The sequence below is a fragment of the Branchiostoma belcheri genome, unplaced genomic scaffold (assembly GCF_001625305.1).
Source record: "Branchiostoma belcheri isolate BF01 breed outbred unplaced genomic scaffold, Haploidv18h27 scaffold51, whole genome shotgun sequence".
In the NCBI taxonomy this organism is placed as follows: Eukaryota; Metazoa; Chordata; class Leptocardii; order Amphioxiformes; family Branchiostomatidae; genus Branchiostoma; species Branchiostoma belcheri.
The window spans coordinates 2,093,956-2,107,131 of NW_017804143.1; the positions used below are offsets into that span (position 1 = coordinate 2,093,956).

Consider the following 13,176-nt stretch of genomic DNA (forward strand, 5'->3'; position numbering starts at 1 on the left):
GTGTGTGTGTGTGTGTGTTTGTGTGTATGTATGTATGCATGTATGTATGTATGTGTGTGTGTGTGTATGTATGTATGTATGTATGTATATATGCATGCATGCATGTGTGTGTGTGTGTGTGTGTGTGTGTGTAAGAGCTACAGCAGACACAGTTACTGGTCAGGCAGTGACAAAAGTTACTCGTCAACACTGACAAAAGCGACATCTACTGATAGATGTATAACGTGCACCTGATTCATCTGTGTGTGTGTGTGTGTGTGTGTGTGTGTGTGTTTGTGTGTGTGTGCGTGCATGTGCGTGTGTGTGTGTGTGTGTGCATGTGAGTGTGCGTTCGTGCGTGGTGTGTAGTATGCCAGAGGAGTCAGCCGACTAAACTGAGACTCTGAGAGGATACAATTTGCACCCTAACCAGAGAAGGAGGCTCATATTGATACCCAACGTATTCTTGTATGCATGTATCTTGTCAATGTGTTTTATACTCGTTGTATGCTTTTGAAAGAAGGTGTCATATAAGCAACTCTTGCTTTTTGCCTCATACTCAATAAATATATGTGAATTAAAAAAAATTCTCAACGTATAACCTTAGCCCGTGGCAGCCAACGATTATGTAACATAGGCCAGCGTTCTCACGGCTCTTCTGAATAGAGGGTCAACGACCTGAGAGAATGAGTTGACTGATATACACGGTGCCATGTCATTTTGTGTTTATTAATAACATTCCAACTTTGTAACCACAAATAAACAGTAGCAAAAGGAACGGGACAGTCCAGAAATGATAGGTGAGTCGATGGATGAAATGTGGTATTTTTTTCGAGTACGAACACTTCGTACATTTCGTATTAATAACTCGTGCAAAGATAGTTGACACATACTGTATTTACGTAGAATGTGTATTTCCCTTTCACAGATGTATATATATATATATATATATACCACAGGATCAGTGTTGATTTTCCTACGTTAAGAGCTGACAGCACTTTGACTGGCCCATCATAGATAGGTACCAATCTCTTCATATCAAACTAGGTGCGGTATATACAGTATATCCTAGAGTACTTGTGCCAGAGTTAACAAGAGCATCAATGCATTACTCCGAAATATTGTTCAGAAGTTATTCTAGGATAATCTAAATGACTAGCCTAGGCAGCCTTAGATACGATTGAGAAAATGTCTTGACTAATACTCTACATAAACTTTGATAAAGGTAAATTCTGGGGTATCTACAAGAAGATGGATTCCTGTACATGCTACTTTTCTATCATTTGCTAATATTCTATCATTCGCTAATATTCTATCATTCGCTAATATTCTATCATTCGCTAATATTCTATCATTCGCTAATATTCTATCATTCGCTAATATTCTATCATGCGCTAATATTCTATCATTCGCTAATATTCTATCATTCGCTAATATTCTATCATTCGCTAATATTCTATCATTCGCTAATATTCTATCATTCGCTAATATTCTATCATTCGCTAATATTCTATCATTCGCTAATATTCTATCATTCGCTAATATTCTATCATTCGCTAATATTCTATCATTTGCTAATATTCTACTACTAGTATTAGGTAACATTCGGCAAGGGCTTCAGTATTCAGATTACAATCACATAAAGAAAGAACATTGATTCGGCCTATGGCCTATCTTTGCAAGAATTGTTGTACACTTTGTTGCACGAAACACTTGTCAGAGTCAGAGATAATACTACTTTTCAACAGAAGCCTAACACTAACACCATATCTATTTTGTACTTCAAGTTTTGTTTGTTGTTGGTCGGGAATTATCAATACAGCTGGGCATATTTTCCCCACTCTCCTTTGTGTAGGAAGTTATTCTGACAGGTAAAATGATTTATCATCTCTATATTTAGTTTAGAAAGGTTGATCAAGATGTGTTAAGAATTCCGAGCGTTTTCTTGTGGGAGTATGTGTGACCTCTTGACATCACTTAGCTACAGCAGACACGGTTACTGGTCAGGCAGTGACAGGCACCGACTGTTTCTAAAACACGCTGAATCGCCTCGCTCTGGCGGGTCTGGGTTTTGGAAGCTGATGGAAGATTGAGATTTCTGGCGCGCTGACGTTTCCTTCTTCTGACTCGCTGCTTTCCTTTCTCGTCTTGAAGCGACTCGGTAGCCTCCTTGAAGAATCAAAGACGTCCTGTTCTTCGTCAGATGACTCCGAGCCTCCCGTTTTCCGGGGAGCTTGGGCGCCCATCCCTTCGCTCTGTTCCTTAACGTTGTCTCTCAAGCCGTCCTCTTCCGACAGAGTCTTCATGGTGGAAGCAAAACCGTGGACAGGCAACCTCTGCCCAAACGACCGCCTCCTCTCTCTTGGCGCCCCTTGCGGGACAGGCGTCACCTCTTCGTCGGTGCTGCTTGAGCGGCGAGACATGGGGACATCCCAGGGGTGCACCTTCGCCTGTACCTGCTCCTGTTCAAACTCCTCGTCCTTCCCTTTGAGTGACTTGAGGACGCTCCCACCGATGCGACCGAAGCGCTTGCGAAACCGTCGGACGTCCTCTTTCCTCTTCCCTATCCACCGCATCGCGTCTAGCCTGCTGCCGTCCTCCACGGGCGAGGGGATGTCCTTGTTCTCGTGATAGCCGGAGTCTAGGTTGCTGGGGAGAGACATGCTGCGCCGTCGGGTCTTGGACCAGTCCAGGAACGCCCGCACGGAATCCTCAAGATCCGAGGAAGGCATATCATTATGCCTCGGCATAGTTCTGCGTCTTTTAAAAAGTTTGTCAAGCCTGGATTTCTTTTTCTTCTTTCTCGCTGTCTTCTCCGTGCCGTCCGAGTCGTAGTTGCTTCTTTGACTTCGTGCCTCGCCGTCTTCCTCTTTTTCTTCTTCTTCTTCTTCCTCAGAGAATGCCTCTTCTTTCGTTTCCACCAGCTCTCTCTCGTCGTTGCTGTCGCTCGAAGGTTCGTTTAGATCGTAGAAAGGGGTTCCTTCAAGCGGAATTTTCTTCTGTGTGCTTAAAGGATTCCGCTGTGTCGTCTGAATCTTCTCCTCGTCATCTATTGTTGCTGGTAAACTTCGTCTCGGCAGACTTCTGCTTCGAGTCAACGAGAACAACGAGAACCTTCTCGTCTTTGCCCTCCCTTCTCTGGCCTTGTCTTCCTGGTGGTCACCGCTCTTTAACGACGTCATCAGAGATCCCACTGAGAATCCTAACGCCGGAACGCTTAGCCTCCTGAACCTCGTTTGAGTTTGACGCATCATGCCGTGGTCTGGAGGGCTTTGGTCTTCATCTGTGTTGTCGATGGAGCTTTTCCTGCTGGGAAACGATACGATAGAGCTATTCCTGCTGGAATTATTCCTACTGGAAAAGGACAGCCGGCGGTCGGCAGGTTCCAGAGGGTGGCTGTCACTGCTGTCACATCCACTCTCATCAGACGCGTGAGACACCCCGGAGAGCTTCCGACCTATCTCATCCCGGTATTTCCGTCCGATGTCCATGATGGCTTCCATCATCCTAGCGGCTCCCGACGACTTTCTCCTCTCTCCGGAGAACTCTCCAGGGTCGGAGTCCGACTCGTCCAACAGCCAGGACGGCATGAAGCTCCTGCGCCTGAAGGTTTTCATCCGTTCCGCGGCGCTCGGGTCCCAGAACGACACCTTGCCGAGGAGCCTCTCCTCGTCCAGGGTTGGAGTCTGATGCCGGACGAACTCCACCTGTTTATATATAACCAATACAGTGTTCAGATAGGAAAATACATTAAAGAATGTTTCGATCTTAGAGACCACATGTTAGAGAATTGTTAAACCTTTGTTGTTACCGCAGATACATATACTCTGTACGTAAGACGACGTTATCCACACATGTATTTAGCTTTGTTAGATCTTTAGTTGTAGAAGACCATATACAAAAGTCCCTGTCCTTTAATGTTTTTTGTGTCAATAAAGAATCTTTCTATAATGAGTGAAAATGAGTATTGTATCGTCCCCTGTGTTGGTGGCGGTTGGTGATAAGTGGTGAAAGAAACGTGAGTGTGCCGTCACCAGCCGTGTGATTGCATGTTGGAATAGAAATATATACTTTCCTCACTTAACTCAAGTGAAAATGAGTATTGTCAGTTGAGGTAAGATTGTATATATAATTTCTATGTTATTGAGCCTTATGTTACTAGCAGGTGGCATTCATCCCAACCCGGATATATATATATAAAACTGCACCTGTTGCAGCAGCTGCTCGGGTACGTCCTGCGGCGCCTGTCCCGCCATGGCCTCCGTCAGGCGGTGGCACAGGTGGTGGTGGATCTGCACGATCTCCTTGTTACTCCCGCAGGTCAGCAGGTTCTGCCCCAGCTCGATCAGACCCTCGTGCTCGTCCGTGCGCCGCTTGCCGTGCTGCAGCTTCGCCTCCTGGATTTTTATCCACATCTCCATCGCGAAGTCGTCCACCTTCAGATATTGCAACAATATCCAAATTACGTCGATGAAGGTTAGACATCCAGGTAATACGATACGCCAAAAAGCAGTTACTCAAGCAACTGAATATGATTTTGGAAACGGTCAGACGTTTCAGCTAGTATCCACTAGCTTTCGTCAGTGACTGAGGGACTATTGATGGATATGCAGATAAAGCGAAGACAATTTTTTTGGAAGTCGAAAGTCAATAGTTTTTGCTTATAAACCTGCATTTCCCCTCTGGTCTCTCAGTCACTGACGAAAGCTAGTGGATACTAGCTGAAACTTCTAACCATTTCCAAAATCATATCCAGTTGCTTGAGCTTTTTGGAAAAGCCAAATTAAATTTAGTTACCAGGAGAAAGAGTTCATCCACTTTGGAACCAGCAGTTAAACTGTTAGCATTTGCATGCAAAATGTTCAGGGATTTAAAGGATTTACAGCTGTCTGGTCCCGGGTTGGGATGAATGTCACCTGCTAGTAACATAAGGATCAATAACATAGAAATTATCTCAGTTAACAGAATGATATCAAGGTAAAATATTGCTAGCGACTTGCGTTGGTACAGGACCAAAATACCACCAGAAAACTAGCCTGGTGTCCAGCCTTGTTAGCTTTTGTCCGCTCCCCGCCAACAAGAGCGGATCTTGGGAAGCGGACTAAAGCTAACAAGGCTGGACACCAGGCTACCAGAAAACATGCCAATAACTGCCCTATATTGCCCTATATCAATGGTCATAGTATGTTCACCTTGCCCAGCAACGCGCTCTCCTTCTCCCTCACCGCCTTGCTCAGAGACTCTATCACGTTCCTAGCCTCCTCCTGGATCTCCGCTCTCGCCTTCTGGACCGTGGCTTGCAGGTCGTCGTCCAGTTTCCACCGACCTTCGCGGCACTTGCGGATGAGGTCCCGCGCCTCCGACCTGTAGGACTCGGCCTTTTCGGATAGACCTGAAGTGGTAGAAATCCTTTTTTCAGTACTAGTGTTCTGCAATATTGCAGAATGTCAAAATTTTGTTCTGCGATTCAGAAATACTTTCTGTAAATGTATTTAAATTTTAAGACCATGGCATATAGCCGGTATAACCGACCTTCGGCGTAACACACCAGCTTCGCAGGCACGTTACACCGACTTGTTACACCTAACCCATGAACATCTAACTCTAGACATTGTTTAAAGCTATCTAATGACTGTTATCTAATTATCTAAAGCTATCTAATGGTCCTACTGTACTTGGTAACAGCGAGTTCCACTCTGCGATACTTCTAGGAAAGAATGAATTCTTGAACACCTCAATCCTTGGTTGATAACTCTGGTACTTGAAGGCATGGCTAGGAAGGTGGGTACATGTATTTCTAACACTGACCTGTGATGTCGTGGTACATGTGCTCCAACTCGGTGCAGATGCCGCAGGCCATCTCACGGCAGTCCTCGCAGAAGGACAGCTCCGGTTCGCCGTGCTGAGGGCAGATGGAGTTCCTGCTGAGGTGCATCTCTATGAGATGCAGCGGGGAACACTCCTCGCACAGATACTCATCGCAACTTCGACACACCCTCGTGCAGGGCAACAGACACTGCGCAGGATCGCGGAAGGTTTTCGCCCTGTGGTGGCAGTGGTGCCTTCGAATTATCAGATCAAAATCGCAAACCGAAATAGCGGTACAGGTCTGCGAAAGCCGCGAAAGAAACGACGCTGCGCGGTGATACAGCGCGTCCAACCCGATTTTTGGTACGCGGGTGATCGTTCCACACAGAGGGCAACTGAGCTGGTTCTCGGATCCAAGATGGCGGCTGATGCAGCGGAGGCAGAAGACGTGCCAGCAGTAGAGGATCCTGGGATTGTGCAGGCGACGGTAGCAGAGGCGGCAGAGGAGGAAGTTGAACTCCGCGGGCAGACTGTGGTCTATCATCGCGCTCCTCCTGCCATCCTCATCCCCGGAGGATCCATCTGTGAGAATTTTACAAAAAGCAAAAGAATCAGACATGGGGAAATTTTTTCTCACGTCCGATGTACGTTCTGCCTAGCCTGGGTGCTATCCTATTTGGCTCCCATACTCGCTCACTAACAACTAGTAGTTGTTTGGAAGCGAGTATGGGAGCCCCGGCATACAAATAGGATGGCACCCAGGCTACGTTCTGGCGACGTGCTGGTTATACCAGCTACAAAGATACATAACGTTAGTCCCCAAACATCATTGACCACTTGTGGGTACCCTACCTGTGTTTGTTTTGATTTTGTCCGCACGACACACATTCACCCGGCCCACTCCGCAGGTCAGCAATGTTTGGGCATTTTCGGGGGTCAAATAATTTGACTCACCTTTAACTTCAAATTTGACCCGATTCGTATAGAAATTTAAGGTAGTCGAAGATTAAATCAGGCCGAACTGCTCCAGAACTTAAGCCGACCATGTTTGGTTGATGGTCGGGAAGAAGTTTCCGAATGTGTGTCAGGGGCCTGACCCGGGACCAGTACTTGACACCCTTCCTTTTATTCTTTGATTTTCCCATACGACCACACTTGTAGAAGCTAGTCCGCACGATTGCACAAGACGAAATGTGTGGCGGAACACGATTTTCTAAAAAGGGTGCAGGGGTACAGATGTTTACCTATAAATAAAGCCTTCGTTTTCTTTCCTCTGGTAGACCGGGCACAGTCAATGCCTTTCGTTTTGTAAACACTGCCCACAGAAAGGGATGAGACAGTCATTACTGCGATTCTTTGTTTTTAATTCCATAGTAACGTTTAAAAATAGATGATCTTTCAGGTGTAACACCAACCCCCATGATTATACCGAATATACCAAGACAGTCATAATGAAAAAAAAGATGAACAAAACTGATGCAGCATCATTAAACCCAGAGGTATGCACGAAGATACACAGGTGTTCAATACATTCTTGAGAAGGACTCAATAACTCCTTAAAATGCGGCGGTCTTAGGGTACACAGACTAATCATGAGACCTTACACATTGTCTTGTATGGGAGACGCATTTTTCTCAGATATATAATTTAACCTCCCTCTCTGTTGACATGAGAAGTTCTAACCTCAGTGGTCCCTTTCATATGATCTTGGTATGTGTTTTAAAAGTTTATTTTACTAACGAACAGACAACACGTATTTCTAAAATTAACACACATCTTTACATTTCTCATCAAGCACAACGTCCATGCGCATACTATCAGAACTGGACAATATTCAACAGAAGCACAACGATGTGAATGCAACGATATGCTTACACCTTACGGGTTATGAGCAGTGCATGTATGTAATCTCCAAGCAGATGTTTCAGTGGCTGCGAAATACAGTATCAAATTGGCCAGGCAGTATCCATTAGCCAGACTGTATACATTGTTGGGTGGCAAATGGATACAGTCTGGCCACTGTATACTGCTTGGCCAATTTGATACTGTATCTTGTAGCCACCGAAGCATCTGCTTGGAGATTACATACATGTAGTAACTAGTGGCTGCCGTACCTTTCGTCGAATTGTCCGAAGAGACAGCGCCCAGCGTCGCCATTTCCATGCCCCATTCGCTGGACCGGGATCCACTGCCCCCAGTCATTTGCAGGACTCGTTGCAGCATCTTTTCTCGTCTCCTTTTCCTGTCGCCTCTAAAGAAACTGATCTAGTTTTCAGAGCAATTCCCTGCCTTCCTGCGAAGGAGTGCCAATGGTGTGTGACACTGTAGTTATGGGAACACTGACCTGTCCCATGTATGCAAATTAACATGCGACTTCGTTCATTCATGGGTGTTGGGAGTGACACTTCATTGGTTCGACACAATGTCAAGGTTGGCAAACTTGGTGATTACGGGAGCATTGAACTTTCCCATTTATGCAAATTAGACATAAAAACAGGTTCCATTCATGAGTGTTGGAGGTGACATTCCATTGGTTGAACAAAGTATCAAGGTTGGCACTGAACAAGGTCTCTGACCGACTGCCACGTTAAAGTCACGTGTACTTGGTTAACCAACCAGAATTTCACTCATGTCGGTCTGTAGGTGTGCTTTCTACTATCCAAGCAGATGTTTCGGAGATTATGTTTTCGAGATATTCAGTGTTTGACTAGACTTGAGGAGGACCCTGTGTGTGTACTTGTGTGTACATGAGTGTACACGTGTGCGTGTGTGTGCCTGTATGTGTGTGTGTGTGTGTGTGTGTGTGTGTGTGTGTGTGTGTGTGTGTGCGCGCGAATGTTTCTATGTTCTGACGCGACTGAAGGACGCACACACGGCAAAGATCCACACAACACGCTTGTTTATGTAGAAAACTTCTCATCTATATTCAGTGCATTATAAACATAGAAAATCATTCCAAATCCAAAACCCAATCTTTCTTGCATATCAATTCTGAAGTTGAGTAACTGTAATATAATATAATATAAAGGGCTCAACTCCCTATTGTTCGTCTGCCCATGTCATGTATATGTCCACATGAACCGAGCACCAACAGACTCGTAGCCCAGCTACAAATTAACGTATTGTCAACTGATAACACATTACATACCACCGTCTCACACGTAAGTTAAGATTGAAAACGATGAACTATTATACAAAAATCGCAATATGGCAACATAACAAATACGATTATACATCAATATTTCCTTAGATGAAAAAATCGCTTCTACGAATCATATTTCATAATGATATCTTTTTCATCAGAGGTTTAACATGTCAAGTCATTAAACAAAACATCTCCCGGAAAATTCGGGTCCAGTTCTTCAAAAATTCGCTAGGTGGCGCAAGTAATCAGGCCGATCCATCTGTCCACTACGATACGCCTGTCATCATGCAAATTCTCAGCTTCCGTGTACTCTAGTATCCTCTAGTTCCTCCACACAAGCACATGCTTCTCAATGCAAGATCCCGCTATTTCTGAGTCTTGGGTTGAAAGTTGTAGCCTGGTATATAGACTATGCGCACTCCCTCTCAGAAAATTGAACAAATTATCTCTTTGAAACATTGCATTCCTTTTTTCTGTTACTGATTAGGGTAGACTGTCTTTACATCGGAATGACTTATATGTTGAGATCTTGTCGTAAGTCCGTGTCATGTCTAGGCTATATATTTAACCTTCCTTCGATATACAGTATTGCAACAAAAGTGATTTCAATCCTACACACAAGTCTCTTTCGTCACTCTTGGCTCTGAAATGCCTCTACTGTCTCTTTCCAGTTTATAGTAACATACCTACCGCAAAACATTTGCTTGATATAATTGTAACATTCTTCGTATTCCATCTCCTAGCCTTCCAGTCTATACATCCTTCGCTACACATTCATTGCTTTAATGTTCACCAACGCATTGCTCATTATATGACTTCAAAGTTCAAACGAACCCCGATTTGTATTGTATTCCCTACGCTATTTGCATTAGTAATCATTAATAGTTCTCTTTACATATGGTGCGTGCATCTAGCACGTTTGCCACCATATATTATTCACATCTAGTAGAAAATTACAGCTATTTTCCTGCGTTTCTCTCTCAGACTGTTATTTTTTTTTACAACACAGACAGGTTATGACAAGACTTCGCCTTCATTCTTGCCACCCGATCTTTCTTACTGCTGAGAAGTCTGTCCAAAAAGTCCATGAAGCGTTCGAAGTAGCTCTTCTCCCTCTCGGGCTCCCTGATTGGCTCCGTCCTCCTGGCCGACCTGATTCTATTCCGGAGCCGCCTCTGCTGATTGGCCAGTCGCCTTGCCTCGGTGCGCAGCCGCAGTTGTCTCACCGAACCCTCGAACAGCTCGTTGACGTTGTGGTTGAAGGTCGCAGAAGTTTCGATGAACTTGCAGTCAAGACCGACCGCGCACTCCACACCCTCTGAAAAGTAGGAAAATGCAATTTAGAAACCAGAAGAAGGCTTGTTGAACTCTTAGAGATTTTCTAATTTATGTACCATGCAATTATGTATTATGTATAATGTATCTGATAATTTTGGGATCAAATGTGCTGTGCACTTAAGCGAGGGGAATTGATGTGACATTATATTGAACCGAAAATCATCGATATACGATGTTAAGTCGAGATTCACTTTGCACTGATTAGAACAAAAAAGGCTTTGACAAGTCGTGTACATCAGTTTAAATCCTTTCTGTTTGTGATTATGTTTACCGGAGGAAAACATATTGTTTTTGCTTAGTTTCTTCTTCTTCTCCAAACAAATAAGGTCAATGACCTGAACCAGACGTCTGTCACCGTTGTAACTAGTGTTGGGTTACACCATGTTGCAATTTTATAGCAGGAGGGATTTAGACTCATGTCTGACTATATATATGAATGTGTTTGAGTAAGAATTAACAGAGCAGACCATATGCGAAGGCAAACATTTCAAATGTTACTTTTCGAGTACTAGGAATGAGTTACCTTCTGACGACACTTGTCGCCTCCGCTCGAGGTCGCTCTTGTTGGCGGCTATGATGATGGGCGTGTGCGCCGTCTTCTTGGCTCTCCTCAGCGACAGCGCCACGTCAGCCGCCCGACGGAAGCTCTCCCTGTCCGTGGACGAGTAGACGAGCACGTAGGCGTCCCCGGCATTCAGAAAACTCTCGTCGTCAGAATCGTACAGCTCCTGTACAGGCACAGTTGATGGAAAACATGATTTTTACGTCCGGGAGTGGTTTCATCAGGTTGGTAGAGTATAGGATATATTATGGATTTTCTTTTACAGAACCAAACTATTCCTACCTTGCTTACGTTTCGGTGTGTATCACTGAGACAACCACATTTGAAAGTAGTTATCACATTTGAAAGTACTAGTAGTTAGCACGGTTTTTGACTGGAATTGTTTTTTTTTGGAAAAAAAAATGAAATAAAGAGCCGAAGTTTCGGGTTGAGGGCACGTATTTTAGTACGTTTTTTCATTGGTGGAGCTGATGGTCATTCAGCACCAAGGACAGATCAACGTTCCATCTATGTGCGTTAGCTAAAAAACAAGTGGAACCACGAACTCGTTAACTCCCCGCAGGGCTGACAATTTTCTCTCACATTAGACCTGATTTCTGGAGCGAAAGAAAACACCTGCGTCTGGCCATTTGTCAGAATGGCGTAACGCTTACCATAGCTCCAGGCGTTAATGTTTATCATTAGCAAGCTGCTTTTCTAAGCCATTTATATTTAGTAGTTGTCTTTGCTGTATCTTTGTTTCCGTACTTAATTTCCAATTTTTAAATCAGCTTCATGATATCCATTAATATGTATTAGTTTTCGTTGCCAATCTTTTTTTCCTTTTCAATCATAACTATATTAATTGTTTCGGAAAGAGGAGGGCTATCTATAAGCTCTGCAACCTTCTTACCCCCTCCTGCAAATTGTTTGTTTGTTCTTTTATATAATTCTTTACTTATTCCATTGTACTGCAAATAATAAAAAATAACTATATATCAACAACAAACAACGTTTTGGAACGTACAGCCTCAAAATGCTGCATGTTCATAAAATGTGCATTATACACGTTCCTGACTCATGGAGAAATGTACACAGAAAATGACGGCTAGAGTCATGTAATGAATGTTCCGCGCTTAAGTGTTAAACTCTCGCTGGAAGTGCGGCGGGCGCATCCGACAATCATCTTGTCAATGGGTACATTAGGCTCAATCGGTCTCCGTCGCCCCGAAGCAATTCCACTCCGCATTGTCTAAAACGGGCGTTGGCGGAAGAGGAATTTTCCCGTCGAACACAGATCAAACAACCGTGTTTCAGGGGCTGGCTCCATTTGGAAACGGACGTTATGAATGTGTGAAGATCCGTGGATAGCCATATATTTATGGCAAACAATATTTTAAGTTTTTCAAAATGTTTTAGAGATTTGAGTTGCCTGACTTTTAATATGTCCGATGTGTGAAATATATGCCTCAATTTTCGACAACGCAACAGTGGAGTCAGTATGAAAATTGCCTTGGTCCAAAGAAATCCCATCCAAACCGTACCTCAGCATTGTCCGTTTTAATAGGCCATAGCAAATAAATTTTATGGATGACTCCAAATCTAATGCGATAGGGCGCAAAAAGGTAAAAGACAAAACAATAAATCAGAGTCTTGTCTCCTCTCTTCATATTTATCTGCCATTCACGTTGCGGCATGGCAACAGACATCTTTGTCCATTTTCGGCCCGTTGACCACTGTCAGAGGGCAACAAAAATTCTTGCTTTTTTTTCTTCTCCAAAATCAGGTGAAAATTAATGCGCGCGCTGATGTCATCAATAAATATTACTTGCTGTGGCCTTAGTTGGCCCTCAGAGATATGGAATATGACAGGTTTTCCAATCCGTAGCCATTTTTCGTGGCCCTCGTTGATTTTATTACGGTTACAGCACCCTAGATTATAACGGTTCACCCAAATGCCGGAAGGGTGTAACCCGAATATTGGCGTGGTAGTATTAATCTTATTTTCTTCAGGGAAGGAAAGAAATGAGGGCGAGGGAGCGACCCAAATGCTGTCTAGTGTAGGTTTTAGGATAGGGTTATACATGTATAAGTAACAGCAACGTGGGATGTCTACTTATCCTATACAAAAAAAAATCGCCAACGTTGGCGTTACCAAGGACATTGTCCTTGAACGTTACGCAGCATTTTGTCCTCTAGAGAAAACACCGACAGTTAGGTGACGAATCTACACTGATTCTCCAGACATTTGCTGACGTCACTTCCGCTTCCGGTGACTTTGTGAGCCTGTTTGGCGCCCGAACCTTCGGGACCTAGCCTCTACCAGGCACCGCGGATCGCTGGAAAAATGTAGAAATTGGCCGAA

The 13,176-nt window shown here is 44.0% G+C and overlaps 2 protein-coding genes across 2 annotated transcripts in view; both read right to left on the reverse strand.

Annotated features, from left to right (window-relative positions):
• Window positions 1-1,820: 1,820 nt before the first annotated feature.
• On the reverse strand, window positions 1,821-7,989 carry LOC109480456. Its single transcript, XM_019782646.1, has 5 exons — window positions 7,902-7,989; window positions 5,788-6,369; window positions 5,172-5,371; window positions 4,188-4,415; window positions 1,821-3,686 (listed from the first exon to the last, which is right to left on the reverse strand). Exons 1-5 carry the CDS (start codon window positions 7,987-7,989, stop codon window positions 2,010-2,012), a joined length of 2,775 nt encoding a protein of 924 aa, XP_019638205.1. The 3' UTR covers window positions 1,821-2,009.
• A 711-nt stretch (window positions 7,990-8,700) lies between these two features.
• The window catches only part of LOC109480598 (GTP-binding protein RAD-like), a 13,243-nt gene continuing 8,767 nt past the window's right edge, over window positions 8,701-13,176 (reverse strand). Inside the window, exons 4-5 of the mRNA XM_019782831.1 lie at window positions 10,794-10,998; window positions 8,701-10,250 (exon numbers count right to left, since the gene is read on the reverse strand). Coding sequence (XP_019638390.1) covers window positions 9,931-10,250; window positions 10,794-10,998 — 525 coding nt within the window. The 3' untranslated portion in view covers window positions 8,701-9,930. The remainder of the gene's footprint in view (window positions 10,251-10,793; window positions 10,999-13,176) is intronic.

Excerpts from the sequence above, each read along its gene's own strand:
- LOC109480456 (XM_019782646.1), bottom strand. The coding sequence starts at position 7,989 with ATGACTGGGGGCAGTGGATCCCGGTCCAGCGAATGGGGCATGGAAATG. Across the intron at positions 4,416-5,171 it reads AGAGCGCGTTGCTGGGCAAG|GTGGACGACTTCGCGATGGA; the intron begins GTGAACATACTA and ends CAATATCTGAAG. Across the intron at positions 3,687-4,187 it reads CCGAGCAGCTGCTGCAACAG|GTGGAGTTCGTCCGGCATCA; the intron begins GTGCAGTTTTAT and ends ATATATAAACAG.